Raw genomic sequence first — 14,625 nt, 5'->3', positions numbered from 1 at the left:
CCCAGGGCTAAGGAATTCACCAGCCACCCTCCCCGGCTCGGATACCCCCCCAGGAACAGTGGATGGGAGGGGACGGGGGGGTATCCCTCCCCCACCCCACCCCCGTCCCTTGGGGGGCGGGGCTGGGATTCAGGTGACTGAGCAAGGAGCCATCCCCCGACGCCCCCATCCCCATCCCTGCCGGTGCCCCTCACTCCCGATCTGCAGCCCCCTGCCAGCCTAGCCCTGGGCTCCCCCCCAGCTCTGCCGGTGCCCCTCACTCCCGATCCGCAGCCCCCTGCCAGCCCAGCCCTGGGCTCCTGCCCCCACCCCGTTTCGTCCCAGGACACTTGCTGCTCCTTCAAGTCCCTCCCCTCCCCGCCAACCCTCGCCCAGCCCTGCTGCACCCAGGGGCCAGATCACAGCGGGGGCAGAGAAGGGATCGACCCGGAGCCGAGCCCAACAGCTGCCAGGTGCCCTCGCCGGCTGCGGATCCCCCCACTCCAACCCTCCACCTGCCGCCCTCTTCCCTCCCCACTGCTGCCCTTCACCCGCCTGTCTGGGTCTGTCACCTTCCCTGTGCCCGCTGCCACCTTCTCCTGCCACCTTCCTTCTGCCTGCTGCCACCCTCCCTGTACCCACTGCCACCCTCCCCTACCACCTTCCCTCCACCCACTGCCACCCTCCCCTACCACCTTCCCTCCACCTGCTGCCACCCTCCCTGTACCCACTGCCACCCTCCCCTACCACCTTCCCTCCACCCACTGCCACCCTCCCCTACCACCTTCCCTCCACCTGCTGCCACCCTCCCTGTACCCACTGCCACCCTCCCCTACCACCTTCCCTCCACCTGCTGCCACCCTCCCTGTACCCACTGCCACCCTCCCCTACCACCTTCCCTCCACCTGCTGCCACCCTCCCTGTGCCCACTGCCACCCTCCCCTACCACCTTCCCTCCACCTGCTGCCACCCTCCCTGTACCCACTGCCACCCTCCCCTACCACCTTCCCTCCATCTGCTGCCACCCTCCCTGTGCCCACTGCCACCCTCCCCTGCCACCTTCCCTCCATCTGCTGCCACCCTCCCTGTGCCCACTGCCACCCTCCCCTACCACCTTCCCTCCATCTGCTGCCACCCTCCCTGTGCCCACTGCCACCCTCCCCTACCACCTTCCATCCATCTGCTGCCACCCTCCCTGTGCCCACTGCCACCCTCCCCTGCCACCTTCCCTCCATCTGCTGCCACCCTCCCTGTGCCCACTGCCACCCTCCCCTACCACCTTCCCTCCATCTGCTGCCACCCTCCCTGTGCCCACTGCCACCCTCCCCTACCACCTTCCCTCCATCTGCTGCCACCCTCCCTGTGCCCACTGCCACCCTCCCCTGCCACCTTCCCTCCATCTGCTGCCACCCTCCCTGTGCCCACTGCCACCCTCCCCTACCACCTTCCCTCCATCTGCTGCCACCCTCCCTGTGCCCACTGCCACCCTCCCCTACCACCTTCCATCCATCTGCTGCCACCCTCCCTGTACCCACTGCCACCCTCCCCTACCACCTTCCCTCCACCCACTGCCACCCTCCCCTACCACCTTCCCTCCACCTGCTGCCACCCTCCCTGTACCCACTGCCACCCTCCCTACCACCTTCCCTCCACCTGCTGCCACCCTCCCTGTGCCCACTGCCACCCTCCCCTACCACCTTCCCTCCACCTGCTGCCACCCTCCCTGTACCCACTGCCACCCTCCCCTACCACCTTCCCTCCATCTGCTGCCACCCTCCCTGTGCCCACTGCCACCCTCCCCTACCACCTTCCCTCCATCTGCTGCCACCCTCCCTGTGCCCACTGCCACCCTCCCCTGCCACCTTCCCTCCATCTGCTGCCACCCTCCCTGTGCCCACTGCCACCCTCCCCTACCACCTTCCATCCATCTGCTGCCACCCTCCCTGTGCCCACTGCCACCCTCCCCTACCACCTTCCCTCCATCTGCTGCCACCCTCCCTGTGCCCACTGCCACCCTCCCCTACCACCTTCCCTCCATCTGCTGCCACCCTCCCTGTGCCCACTGCCACCCTCCCCTACCACCTTCCCTCCACCTGCTGCCACCTTCCCCTGCCACTTTCCCTCCCTACTGCTGCGTTCTGCCCACCCCTTCCACCTTCCCTCCTTACTTCTACCCTCCTCCCTCCCCTGCCACCTTCCCTCCGTACGAATAGCCCTTCATCTATCTCTCTTCCACCTTCCCTTTATCTTTTTATCACTCCGTCTCTCTCTTCTACACTCCCTCCCTTCTCTTCTCTCTCTGCCCGTCTCTTCCAAATTCCCTCTATTTCTTGGTCTCACCTGCTCTTGTCTCTTTCTGGGGCTGTCCCATTCCCCTGGTCCCGGCACCTCTGCCAGGCTGACTCGCTCGCTGGCCCGTCTCTCCCGCCCGCCCGTTCACAGCGACTCTCGTCCCCCTCCTTCCTTCCTTCCTTCCTTCCCCACCCCCTCGATTTCTCCAGCTCTCTCTTTTCCTCCGTCCCCCCCTTTCCGCTCCGTGCCCCCTGCCCGCCAGCCTGGGGGTTGTGGCCCCCCTCCCCTGGTCTCACGCTGGCTGCGTGCTGGTTGCTGAAGCGCCAGCGATGGGGGCCAGCCGGGGGGCCCCTCACCCCCTGCCTGCCCGTGCCCCCCTACGCCCATGAGATGGGAGTCAAGCAGAATGGCCCCGAAGCCACCGTCCTGCCCGTGCTGGGGGCGCCGGGCGAGAACCTGCGGCGGCTCCACCTGCGGAAGGGGCTCCTGAAGGCCGAGGGGCGGCTGGCGGGCTGGGGCCTGGCCCTGGCGCTCGGGGGCATCCTGCTCATGGTGCTGCACACGGAGCTGGCCTGGTTCGGGGGCTGCAAGGTAGGAGGGTGCCCCGCCGCCCTGACCCGCAACCCCCCCCCCCGCTTCCCCGCCCCCAGCTCTGCCGGTGCCCCTCACTCCTGACCCGCAGCTGCTGCTAGCCCAGTCCCGGGTCCAACCCCCAGCTCTGCCGGTGCCCCTCACTCCCGACCCGCAGCCGCTGCTAGCCCAGCCCTGGGCCCACCCCCCAGCTCTGCCGGTGCCCCTCACTCCTGACCCGCAGCCCCTGCTAGCCCAGCCCTGGGCCCACCCCCCAGCTCTGCCGGTGCCCCTCACTCCTGACCCGCAGCCCCTGCTAGCCCAGCCCTGGGCCCACCCCCCAGCTCTGCCGGTGCCCCTCACTCCCGACCCACAGCCCCTGCTAGCCCAGCCCTGGGCCCACCCCCCAGCTCTGCCGGTGCCCCTCACTCCCGACCCACAGCCCCATCCCAGAACTAGCTGCCACGTGCTGGAATTCGGTGACTGGTGGCAGCAGCTCCGGGCTGCAGGAACTTAATTATCTAAATCATTTATTTAACCAGCTGTCAGCCACGGGCCATTAGAGGGTGGGAGTGGGGGTGGGAATGTCAGAGTGGGGGGCTGGGAGCCAGAACTCCAGGGTTCTCTCTCTAGATGGGGGAGGGGAGTGGGTTCTAGTGGGTTAGAGCAGGGGGGAGGGGCGGGGAGCCTGGACTCCTGGGTTCTCATCTCGTCCCTTGTCCTCGAACCCAGGAGTCCTGACTCCCTGCTCTGGAATCTCGGGGGGGGGGGAGGGGGTTGGCTAACTGCTGTGACTCTCCGGCGGCCAGTGGACCCTCCCAGTGATTACACGTGGGCGCAGCCCGGCTCGGTGTCTGGAACGGGCCCCTGGATCCGTTCTGGGCCCTCTCCCAGAACCCTCCCTTCTGTGGGCATATCTGGGCAGGAACCCGGAGCCGTGCAAAAACAACTTGTGCTGCAGGGGGGCAGGGTGGGGGCTCTCCCCTGGCAGGCAGGGCTGGCCCCAAAGCCCCAGCGTGGGGCTAGGGGGGGCGCTGTGCTGCAGGGAGCGTGGGTAGGGGATTCAGTGGGGAAACTGAGGCACTAAGCAGCGATCATTTTGATGTCTCTCTGGGCACCAGCTCCCAGTGCAGAGCTTGGCCATCCCGCTCCCGCTCTTGGCACCATCCAGCCCCATTTTCAAGAAGCTGCCAAGACTGGCTGCTCCGATTGTTCCCAACACAATCGCGCCCTTCACCGGGTGGGGGGTGTTGATTCTGGGCCAGTGACAGGATAAATATTGATCAGGACAGCGGCGGTGGCAACTTCTCACACGGAAGGAGATCGATCAATCATTGCACAGGGCATGGGGGAGGGTGGTTTGGGGGTTGGGGGGGGCTGGGAGCCAGGATTCCTGGGTTCTCTCAGGGCTGGACTCTGGGTTCCCTGCACCCACCTCTCTCAGAGCGGCCTGGCCCGCGCCCTGCCCCCTTCTCCATGGCGAATTCCCACCTTCCTCCCGGCCTCGCTCCAAACCCTCCACCTGCCCCAGCAGCTGACCCGTGTTTGCTCAGGGTGGGGCTGTGATCTGGGCTGGGCTGGAGGCAGTCACCTGCCATCTGCCAGCAGAGTGTGGGGGGGGGGGAATAAGTGGAGGAGAGGGGACAATGCCCACCCCGCTCCCCCTTGGGGCCTGGCTGTGCTATCGGCCTTGGCTGGCGGCCACTTTCCTGGGTCAATTACAAACAACAATGAGAGTTTGCAATGAGAGCTTCAGGGCACGGGGGTCAAACACCCCAGAGCCACCCACCCTGGCTGGGGCGGGAATGGGGCTTGGGGCCTCTCCCCTCTAGGGGCTCCCATCAGACCCCAGGGCAGGGCCTGGCTGGCTTGGGGCGGGTGGGGAATGGGGCATGGGACATTTCCCCTCTAGCGGGCGCTGGCCCCCATCCAGCCCCAGGACAGGGGGTTCAGCCCCCTTTTCTCTCCCCCCTCAGTGGTTTGCGTATCTGTTCCTGGTGAAATGCCTCCTCTCGCTCTCCACCGCTGCCCTGCTGGCCCTCATCCTCGCCTTCCACGTCAAGGAGATCCAGGTAAGGCCCCTCCCTGCAAATGTCGGCCAGCCCAGGGTCCTACGAACCCCCACCCCCCCCAGGCTTGCCCCTGATTTCCCCCACCCCCGAGGAGGCTCCTCTGCAGTGGGTGGGGTGGGGGTACATTTGGGGTTCCCCTGTTTGGGATTGAAGCTCCCCCCAGCTGCTCTGAGCTCTTGGATCTAAAGTGGCCACCTCCTTATCAGCTCTTCCCAAGTCAAATTGGATCCCAGAAGTCCTGGTTCCGCCCCCCCCCACATACACTCTAACCACTGGATCCCACTCCCCTCCCAAAGCTGGGGAAAGAACCCAGGAGTCCTGGTTCCCAGGCCTCTCCCCGCACTCTAACCACTAGACCCCACTCCCCTCCCAGAGCCGGGGAAAGAACCCAGGAGTCCTGGTTCCCAGGCCCCTCCCCGCACTCTAACCACTAGACCCCACTCCCCTCCCAGAGCCGGGGAAAGAACCCAGGAGTCCTGGCTCCCAGGCCCCTCCCCGCACTCTAACCACTAGACCGCACTCCCCTTCCAGAGCCGGGGAAAGAACCCAGGAGTCCTGGCTCCCAACCCCCCACTCCAACCCCCCCCAACCGGTGACAGAAAACGCACATTCACTATTTGACTATTTTTCGGTCGGTTGGGGTCAGATTCCACCTAATCTCCCCAGATCAGGCTGAGTCTGGGCTTTTCTAGCTGCTGGTGGGTGACAGGGGGTTGTGGGTTGGGTGTTCATGTCCCTGCTGCACGCACACATACACACTCTCTCTCTCACACATGCATACAGGGACACAGAGACACACACACACACACACACAAAGACAAACACACACAGATGCACACAGAGACACACACACAAAGATACACAGACACACACACACAGACGCACACAGAGATAGACACACACAGACGCACACAGAGACACACCCGCACACAGACACACACACAGACACACACACGGTGTTGATGTCACAGCCAGGCGGGCTCGTGGCCCGCGGGGCGGAAATGGGAGGGTGATCTTGCGAGGGTGGAAGTTTCCCGCCCCAGGTTCTTGGGCGGGTGAGCAAAGAGATCCCGGCTGTGAGTCACCCGCACATGCCTCTTGGCCCAGACAGGCGGACACGCGCACACACACAAGGAGCAGGGCTTAGCCCCCCAAGGAGTGGGTCACCCCCCCCACACACACCCCGGTCCAGCCATTCCTGGGTCCCTCTAGGAGGAGAGTAGCTCTGGGTCTCCCTGCCCCTGCCCTGATGGCCCCTTGTGGGGCAGGGCAGTGGGGGGCCGTGCCTAGCCCCTACCTGCAGCAGCTGGTTGTGGGGCTGAGCTCCCCACAGACCCCGAGGGGCTGGGGGTGGCAGTTGCTCCATTGAACTGAGGATCCTCCCCCAGGCAGGGGCAAATCCCAGAGCGGGAAAGAAAGATGGAGAAAATGAAAACGAAAGAGAGAAACCGGGACAGAGAAAGAGGGGTGAAGTCAGGACTCCTGGGTTCTCTCCCTGGCTCTGGGAGGGGAGTGGGGTCTGGTGGGTTAGAGCCGGGGGGCTGGGAGCCTGGACTCCCGCGTTCCATGCTCTCCCCCTCTCTAACCCCCCACAGCTCTTCATGCTGGACAACTCGCTCCAGGACTGGCGCGTCGCGGTGAGCGGCCCCAAGCTGGGCCTGATCCTGCTGGAGCTGCTGGTCTGCTCCCTGCACCCCTTCCCCGACGGGGGCCCCCCCTGCCTGGGCCCCGAGCTGGGCCCCCCGCTGTCCTTCCTGCCGGGGGCCGAGGTGCCGCTCTCGCTGCTGATGTTCCTGCGGCTGTACCTGGTGCCGCGGGCCGCGCTGCTGCAGAGCCGGGTGCTGGGGGACGCCTCGTACCGGACCATCGGCTCCCTCAACCAGATCCGCTTCCAGCACCCCTTCGTCCTGCGGCTGCTGGTCAACGGCCAGCCGGGCCGGGTGCTGCTGGTGCTCACCCTGGGGCTCTGGCTCACGGCCTCCTGGGTGCTGTCCGTCTGCGAGAGGTGTGGGCCGGGCGCGGGGCGGCCCAGGGCATGCTGGGAAAGCGGCCAACTCAGCGGCCCAAGTGGATGGTGGGGAAGCAGGCATGGCCCCAGGCAACTTTGGGCCCTGGTGCACTGTGGGAAAGTGGTCCAGGGGCCCGAAGCGCGTCATGGGAAAGTGGCCAACTTAGGGCCCAAGTGCACCATGGGAAAGCAGGTTAATTTAGGCCCAGGTGCATCATGGGAAAGCCTCCATTGGGCCAAGGTGCATCATGGGAAAGTGCCCAAATAGGGAAGCGGGCTACTTAAGGTCAGGTGCATCATGGGAAAGCGGCCAAAGGCCCACCTGCATGGTGGGAAAGCCAGCAATTGATGGGGAAAGAGGAGCATGGGAAAGGGGCCCAGCGGCCAGGTGCATTGTGGGTTGTGGGGCTCCCGCTGTAGGCCCAAGGGCATGCTCGGAAAGCCGCCAGGCAGAAAGCCCGGGGCGCTGTGGGGGCAGGGCAGGCTCAGTGGGAGGGTCTCTGACGCTGTCTCTGTGCCCCCCACGCCGCAGGGAGAACGGAGCAGGGCACCTGGAGGGGACGCTGTGGGTGATCCCCATCACCTTCCTCACCATCGGTTACGGGGACGTGGTGCCAGTGACGGTGTGCGGCCGCATGGTCTGCCTGTGCACCGGCATCATGGTAAGGGCCCTGACTCCCAGCACCCCCAGTGCTGCCATGGGGCCAGCCCCCTCCCCCACAGCACCCCGCCCCCTAGTGCTGCCATGGGGCCAGCCCCCTCCCCAGCACCCCGCCCCCTAGTGCTGCCATGGGGCCGGCCCCCTCCCCCACAGCACCCCGCCCCCTAGTGCTGTCATGGGGCCAGCCCCCCGTTCCCGCCCCCTCCAGCACTGTGCCCCCTAGTGCTGCCATGGGGCCAGCCCCTGCCCCGCAGCACCCCGCCCCCTAGTGCTGTCATGGGGCCAGCCCCCCCCCCGCAGCACCCCGCCCCCTAGTGGCACCCTGGGCCACTGCCTGGCTATTCACATCCCCCGTCTCTGCCGCAGGGCGTTGGCTGCACGGCGCTGCTGGTGGCGGTGGCAGCTGCCAAACTGGAGTTCAGCCGGGCGGAGAGACACGTTCACAACTTCATGCTGGACACACAGTGCACCAAAGAGGTGGGGCAGAACCCAGGCGTCCGGGCCCCCAGCCTCTAACCACCAGACCCCACTGCCCTCCCAGAGCTGGGATAGAACCCCGGCGTCCTGGCTCCCGGCTCTGACCCGGCTGTTTTACAAACGTCCTTCTGCGGATGGGGATGGGAAACGCCCCCGGCCTTCTGGGCTGACCCGGTGCCTGCTGCGGGGAGAGGGGGAGGGGGCAGGGCCCCCCTGCCACCCCCCCACCCCACAGCCAGGCCCCGCCCCCGGCATGGTAGGGCTTGGCTGGGCCCCCATGGGCTGATTGGCCTGCACTGGCTAAGTTGACACAGGGGCATTGAGAGAAAGTGGCCAAGCCCTGGAAATCCAGGTGCATGGTGGGACAGGGGGCTAGTAAGACCCGGTGCATTGTGGGAAAGTACCCATCCTCCAAGAGCCAGGTGCATTGTGGGATGGGGAAATATTAAGGGTCCAGGTGCATTGTGGGATGGGGGAATATTAAGGCTCCAGGTGCATTGAAGTGGCCAAGCCCCAGAGATTCAGGTGCATGATGGGACAGGGGACTAGTAAGACCCGGTGCATTGTGGGAAAGTACCCATCCTCCAAGACCCAGGTGCATTGTGGGATGGGGGAATATTAAGGCTCCAGGTGCATTGTGGGATGGGGGAATACTAAGGCCCCAGGTGCATGGTGGCAAAGTGCCCAACCCCATGGCCCAGGGGCATTGTGGGATGTATAGGGAGGAACCTCAGCGTCCAGGTGCTTTGTGCCCCTCCCCATCCCACCCTAAGAGCCCAGCCCATGGGCCCCAGGTTGGGAGGGGGGGGCCCAGCTGCCTCGGTGCATTGTGGGAAGGATCCTGACATGTCTCCGTCCCCCGCAGATGAAGAACTCGGCCGCGAACGTCCTGCAGGCGGCTTGGCTCTTCCACAAGCACAGCAAGGCCAGGGCCGGGCGCCGGGCCCGGATGCATCACAGGGGCTTGCTGGTGGCCATCCACAGGTGAGTGACAGCGCCCGGACGCCTGGGTCCACTCCCGGCCTCTGGAGGGTGGGGGCGATGGGATCTAGTGGTTAGAGCACAGGGCTGGGAGCCAGGACTCCTGGATTCTCTCCCCAGCTCTGGGAGGGGTCTGGGGAGCCCAGGGCTGGGCTGGCAGGGGGCTGTGGGTCGGGAGTGAGGAGCACCCCAGCAGGTTGGGAGGGGCCAGGACCCCAGGGCTGGGCTGGCAGGGGGCTGTGGGTCGGGAGTGAGGGGCCCCGGCTGAGCTGTGGGGTGGGTGGGGGAAGCCCAGGGCTGGGCTGGCAGGGGGCTGCGGGTCGGGAGCGGGGGGCCCCGGCTGAGCGGTGGGGTGGGAGGAGCCGGGGGCTGGGCTGGCAGGGGGCTGCGGGTCGGGAGCGGGGGGCCCCGGCTGAGCTGTGGGGTGGGGTGAGCCAGGGGCTGGGCTGGCAGGGGGCTGCGGGTCGGGAGCAGGGGGCCCTGGCTGAGCTGTGGGGTGGGGTGGGGGGAGCCGGGGGCTGGGCTGGCAGGGGGCTGCGGGTCGGGAGCAGGGGGGCCCTGGCTGAGCTGTGGGGTGGGGTGGGGTGGGGGGAGCCGGGGGCTAGGCTGGCAGGGGGCTGCGGGTCGGGAGCAGGGGGGCCCTGGCTGAGCTGTGGGGTGGGGTGGGGGGAGCCGGGGGCTGGGCTGGCAGGGGGCTGTGGGGCGGGAGCGAGGGGCCCCGGCTGAGCTCGTTCCCCGGTTCGGCAGGTTCCGGGAGGTCCGGGTTCGGCACCGGAAGCTCCGGGACCAGGTTAACGCCCTGGTGGACGTGTCCCAGGTGAGTCCTGCCCACACGTCCCAGCGCAGGGGAGTCTCGGATCTGGGGATGGCTCAAGCCCCCGACCCCAGCCTGGCTTCCCCCTCCCGGGGCCCCGAAATAACCCAGCCCCACACAGCCCCCTGCTCGGGGACAATAAGGTAGAAACGGTAGGGATGGAGCCAGGATGGTGGGCTGGGAGCCAGGACTCCTGGGTTCCCCCTGGCTCTGGGGCGGGGCAGTGGGGTCCAGTGGGTTAGAGCGGCGGGGTGGGGGCTGGGAGCCAGGACTCCTGGGTTCTCTCCCCGGCTCTGGGGGGGGCAGTTGGGTCCAGTGGATTAGAGTGGCGGGGGGGCTGGGAGCCAGGACTCCTGGGTTCCCCCTGGCTCTCGGGGGGGGCAGTGGGGTCCAGTGGGTTAGAGCGGCGGGGTGGGGGCTGGGAGCCAGGACTCCTGGGTTCTCTCCCCGGCTCTGGGGGGGGGGGGCAGTGGGGTCTAGTGGGTTAGAGTGGCGGCGGGGGCTGGGAGCCAGGACTCCTGGGTTCTCTCCCCAGCCCTGGGGGGGGCAGTGGGGTCCAGTGGGTTAGAGCCCGGGCGTCGCGGGTCCGGAGCGGGTTGCGGCTACACGTCGCCCCCCCAGCTCAGCCTCAGGAGCGGCGTCTCACCCCGGCCGCTGCCCCCCCGCCCCGGGGTTTGTCCGCTGCCCCCCAGCTGCAGACGGTTCTCGGCGAGCTCAGCACCGGCCTCAGCACCGCCCAGCGCGGCCTGGAGAAGCGAATCGACGCCCTGGAGCAGAAGCTGGACGCGCTGACGCGGCTGGTGACGGGCGCCCTGGAGGCCAAACAACCGCCGGAGCCGGGGCTGCTCCAGCCCCAGGACACCCAGACAGGTGCCCCGCCCGCCCGACCCACAGCCCAGCCGGGGCCCCTCACTCCCGACCCACAGCCCCCTGCCAGCTCGGCCCCTCCCGACCCACAGCCCACCCCACAGCTCAGCCGGGGCCCCTCACTCCCGACCCGCAGCCCCCTGCCAGCCCAGCCCTGGGCTCCCCCCACCCCACCCCACAGCTCAGCCAGGGCCCCTCACTCCCGACCCACAGCCCATCCCACAGCCCAGCCGATGCCCCTCACTCCCGACCCACAGCCCCCTGCCAGCTCAGCCCCGCCCGACCCACAGCCCACCCCACAGCCCAGCCGGGGCCCCTCACTCCCGACCCACAGCCCCCTGCCAGCTCAGCCCCTCCTGACCCATAGCCCACCCCACAGCTCAGCCGGGGCCCCTCACTCCCGACCCACAGTCCCCTGCCAGCTCAGCCCCTCCTGACCCATAGCCCACCCCACAGCTCAGCCGGGGCCCCTCACTCCCGACCCGCAGCCCCCTGCCAGCTCGGCCCCTCCCGACCCACAGCCCATCCCACAGCCCAGCCGATGCCCCTCACTCCCGACCCACAGCCCCTTGCCAGCTCAGCCCCTCCCGACCCACAGCCCACCCCACAGCTCAGCCGGGACCCCTCGCTCCCGACCCACAGCCCCCTGCCAGCTCAGCCCCTCCCGACCCACAGCCCACCCCACAGCCCAGCCGATGCCCCTCACTTCCGACCCACAGACCCCTACCAGCCCAGCCCTGGGCTCCCCCCACCCCACCCCACAGCTCAGCCGGGGCCCCTCACTCCCGACCCACAGCCCACCCCACAGCCCAGCCGATGCCCCTCACTCCCGACCCACAGCCCCCTGCCAGCTCAGCCCCTCCCGACCCACAGCCCACCCCACAGCTCAGCCGGGACCCCTCGCTCCCGACCCACAGCCCCCTGCCAGCTCAGCCCCTCCCGACCCACAGCCCACCCCACAGCCCAGCCGATGCCCCTCACTTCCGACCCACAGCCCCCTGCCAGCCCAGCCCCTCCCGACCCACAGCCCACCCCACAGCTCAGCCGATGCCCCTCACTCCCGACCCACAGACCCCTACCAGCCCAGCCCTGGGCTCCCCCCACCCCACCCCACAGCTCAGCCGGGGCCCCTCACTCCCGACCCACAGCCCACCCCACAGCTCAGCCGGGACCCCTCGCTCCCGACCCACAGCCCCCTGCCAGCTCAGCCCCTCCCGACCCACAGCCCACCCCACAGCCCACCCCACAGCTCAGCCCCTCCCGACCCACAGCCCACCCCACAGCTCAGCCGATGCCCCTCACTCCCGACCCACAGCCCCCTGCCAGCCCAGCCCTGGGCTCCCCCCACCCCACCCCACAGCTCAGCCGGGGCCCCTCACTCCCAACCCACAGCCCCCTGCCAGCCCAGCCCTGGGCTCCCCCCACCCCACCCCACAGCTCAGCCGGGGCCCCTCACTCCCGACCCACAGCCCCCTGCCAGCCCAGCCCCTCCTGACCCACAGCCCAGCCGGGGCCCCTCACTCCCGACCCACAGCCCACCCCACAGCCCAGCCGATGCCCCTCACTCCCGACCCACAGCCCCTTGCCAGCTCAGCCCCTCCCGACCCACAGCCCACCCCACAGCCCAGCCGGTGCCCCTCACTTCCGACCCACAGCCCCCTGCCAGCCCAGCCCTGGGCTTCTCCCACACCAGGTCTGCCTGTTAATCCACAAGCCCCCCTTTTCTTCCCCACCCCTTAGTGTGTGGGGGGAGGGCGGGGCTGGGGTGTGAAATGTAAAGGGCCGGGACCTTCGTTTTGGTTCCCCCTGGGGCGAGTTTAACCTCTGGCTCCGTTTCTCTCTGCTCCGCAGGCCGGTGAGGTGTTGACCCGGTGTTGGAGCCCAGACCCTGGTCCAGGGGGCACCTGCCCCATAGAGACCTGCAGGGACTCAGCCCCCGGTACCCTGAGTAGGACTGAAGGAGACACCACTTGGGGGGTTGGGAATGGGTGGACAACAGCGCTACCTGGTGGCCGCAGCCCGGAACCGCACTTCCCAAGTGCAAGAGGGTCACACACCCAAAGGGGGGGCTGTCGGTTTTGCGACGTGCCGGGGGGGGGGGTGAAACACGGAGGGTACACGCCTTACTGGAGGGGATCCCCACTGGGGAATGATCCAGGCAGGGGCCCACGCTGCGCAGACCCAGGCTGCAGAAGATGGAAGGCACGTGCTTTGCACCAGTAGATGTGATTGTGAAGAGGCGTGCGAGGGCCCTAGGATGTGAGTTAGGGAAGACGCACGCTTTGCACAAGGGGCTCTGGGATTGTGAAGGCTCCAGCGCGTGTGACGCGGCAAGTGAATGTGAGCTGTTAGGCAAAAAAGCTAGGCTGTGAAACATGGTCAGCCTGTGCTTTGCACCAGGGGCACCATGATTGTGAACAGGCATGTGAGGGTTGCCGGCTGTGAAACATGGCAGATGCATGTTTTGCACCGGGGCTCTGGTATGCGAGGGACGTAGTGTGTGAGACTTGGAAAGCACCTGCTTTGCACAAGAGGCTTTGGGATTGTGAGCAGCCGTGCAAGCCTCTAGAAACGTGAAACACAGAGCACATGGGTGTCGTAATAGGTGGTGGCTCAGTGTGCGAGGGTGCTAAGTGTGAAAGACAGCGGTTCCCCTCTTTAGATAAGACTGTGCACGCTCACACCAGGAGGCAGACCACAGAGGGTACGACCCTCAATTGGGGCAAATGGCTGTACGTACAGCACCAGGCGCGCCCAAGGCCAGTTCTTGTTGCTGACCAGCCTAGAGCACCATGAAATACCCAGGCTGGAAGGGCCCCTGGAGCATGGGTTTAACGCGGGGGGCGCTGGTGCCTTGCACATTTCAGCCAAGAGACAAACGCGAGGCCTTGGCCCATTGTGGGCACTAGAGCCCTCCTGGTTCCCCCTCCTGCCCAGACTGAGGGCATGAACCCAGGCGTCCTGGCCAAACCCAGCTCCCGTGATTCCCTTCTGCTTCCCTAAACTCCCCACTGCAGTTGCAGTTCTCCCTCTCGCGCTGTCCTAAACACCCGGAGGTGGCTGCATCATCACCGAGGGGTCCCTGTGTAAACAGCCCCTGTCCCCCACCCCAGAGGTGGCCACATCTCAGCGCCGGGCAAGGGGTGCCTGTCTAGCCATTTAGGCTTAGAGTCAGGAACATCCCAGGCAACTGTATGTGTGGGGGGCAGGAAATGGAATCCCCTAAATTAACAGGGGGTCCCCATGACATGACAGTCCCAGCGGGGTTAGACGGAGGGTGTGAATTACCCCGCAGAGGTGGCGGGGGGGGAGTTTCATGGCCATCAGCTCTTCGGGGCAGGGACCAGCTTTGGGGTTGGGGTTTGTCCAGTGTCTGGGGCTGGGGCACCCCCACAGTGCCTGGCATGCAGGGCCCTGGGGTACGGGATGCCCAGCTGTGCTGCCGAACAGTGCCTGGCACATGGGGCCCTGGGGTGCTGGATGCCCAGCCATGGTGCCGTACAGTGCCTGGTACGCGGGGCCCGGGGGTGATGGAGGCCCAGCCATGGTGCTGCACATGGGGCCCTGGGGTGCAGGATGCCCAGCCATGGTGCCATACAGCGCCTGCTACGTGGGACCCTCATGTGCTGGAGGCCCAGCCATGGTGCCATACAGCGCCTGGCACGCAGGGCCCTGGGGTGCCCGAGGCCCAGCCGTGGTGCCGTACAGCGCCTGGCACGCAGGGCCCTGGGGTGCCCGAGGCCCAGCCGTGGTGCCGTACAGCGCCTGGCAGGCAGCGCTGGCTCCCGGCAGTTTGATGGTCACGGACACAGCTGCTGCATTGGAAATAAAAGCCGTCTGCCCACCTGCCCGACTCCGCCTCTCTTCCTTCTGAGCTCGGCTGCCCTGGGTCCAAAAATTCCCC

At 67.1% G+C, this 14,625-nt stretch overlaps 1 protein-coding gene across 2 annotated transcripts; it reads left to right on the top strand.

Annotated features, from left to right (window-relative positions):
* Nucleotides 1–1,937: 1,937 nt before the first annotated feature.
* KCNN4 (potassium calcium-activated channel subfamily N member 4) lies at nucleotides 1,938–14,588 on the top strand. 2 transcript variants are annotated; one of them, XR_006276909.1, is made up of 10 exons: nucleotides 1,938–2,862; nucleotides 4,818–4,913; nucleotides 6,509–6,918; nucleotides 7,454–7,583; nucleotides 7,949–8,059; nucleotides 8,925–9,043; nucleotides 9,788–9,857; nucleotides 10,547–10,724; nucleotides 12,573–14,231; nucleotides 14,494–14,568. XR_006276909.1 is itself a non-coding variant. In XM_038382585.2 (9 exons), exons 1-9 carry the CDS (start codon nucleotides 2,662–2,664, stop codon nucleotides 12,578–12,580), a joined length of 1,323 nt encoding a protein of 440 aa, XP_038238513.1. In that variant the 5' UTR covers nucleotides 1,938–2,661; the 3' UTR covers nucleotides 12,581–14,588. The 2 variants fall into 2 exon arrangements, 1 of the variants encoding a protein (XP_038238513.1); XM_038382585.2 differs by having other exon boundaries at nucleotides 12,573–14,588.
* Nucleotides 14,589–14,625: the final 37 nt, after the last annotated feature.

This window comes from Dermochelys coriacea, chromosome 24 (assembly GCF_009764565.3).
Source record: "Dermochelys coriacea isolate rDerCor1 chromosome 24, rDerCor1.pri.v4, whole genome shotgun sequence".
Taxonomy (NCBI): domain Eukaryota; kingdom Metazoa; phylum Chordata; order Testudines; family Dermochelyidae; genus Dermochelys; species Dermochelys coriacea.
The sequence above is the reverse complement of the archived record's forward strand: the minus strand, read 5'-3'. Positions and strand labels throughout refer to the sequence as shown.

Excerpts from the sequence above, each read along its gene's own strand:
- KCNN4 (XM_038382585.2), top strand. The coding sequence starts at position 2,662 with ATGGGAGTCAAGCAGAATGGCCCCGAAGCCACCGTCCTGCCCGTGCTG. Across the intron at positions 7,584-7,948 it reads GCCTGTGCACCGGCATCATG|GGCGTTGGCTGCACGGCGCT; the intron begins GTAAGGGCCCTG and ends TCTCTGCCGCAG. Across the intron at positions 9,044-9,787 it reads TTGCTGGTGGCCATCCACAG|GTTCCGGGAGGTCCGGGTTC; the intron begins GTGAGTGACAGC and ends CCGGTTCGGCAG.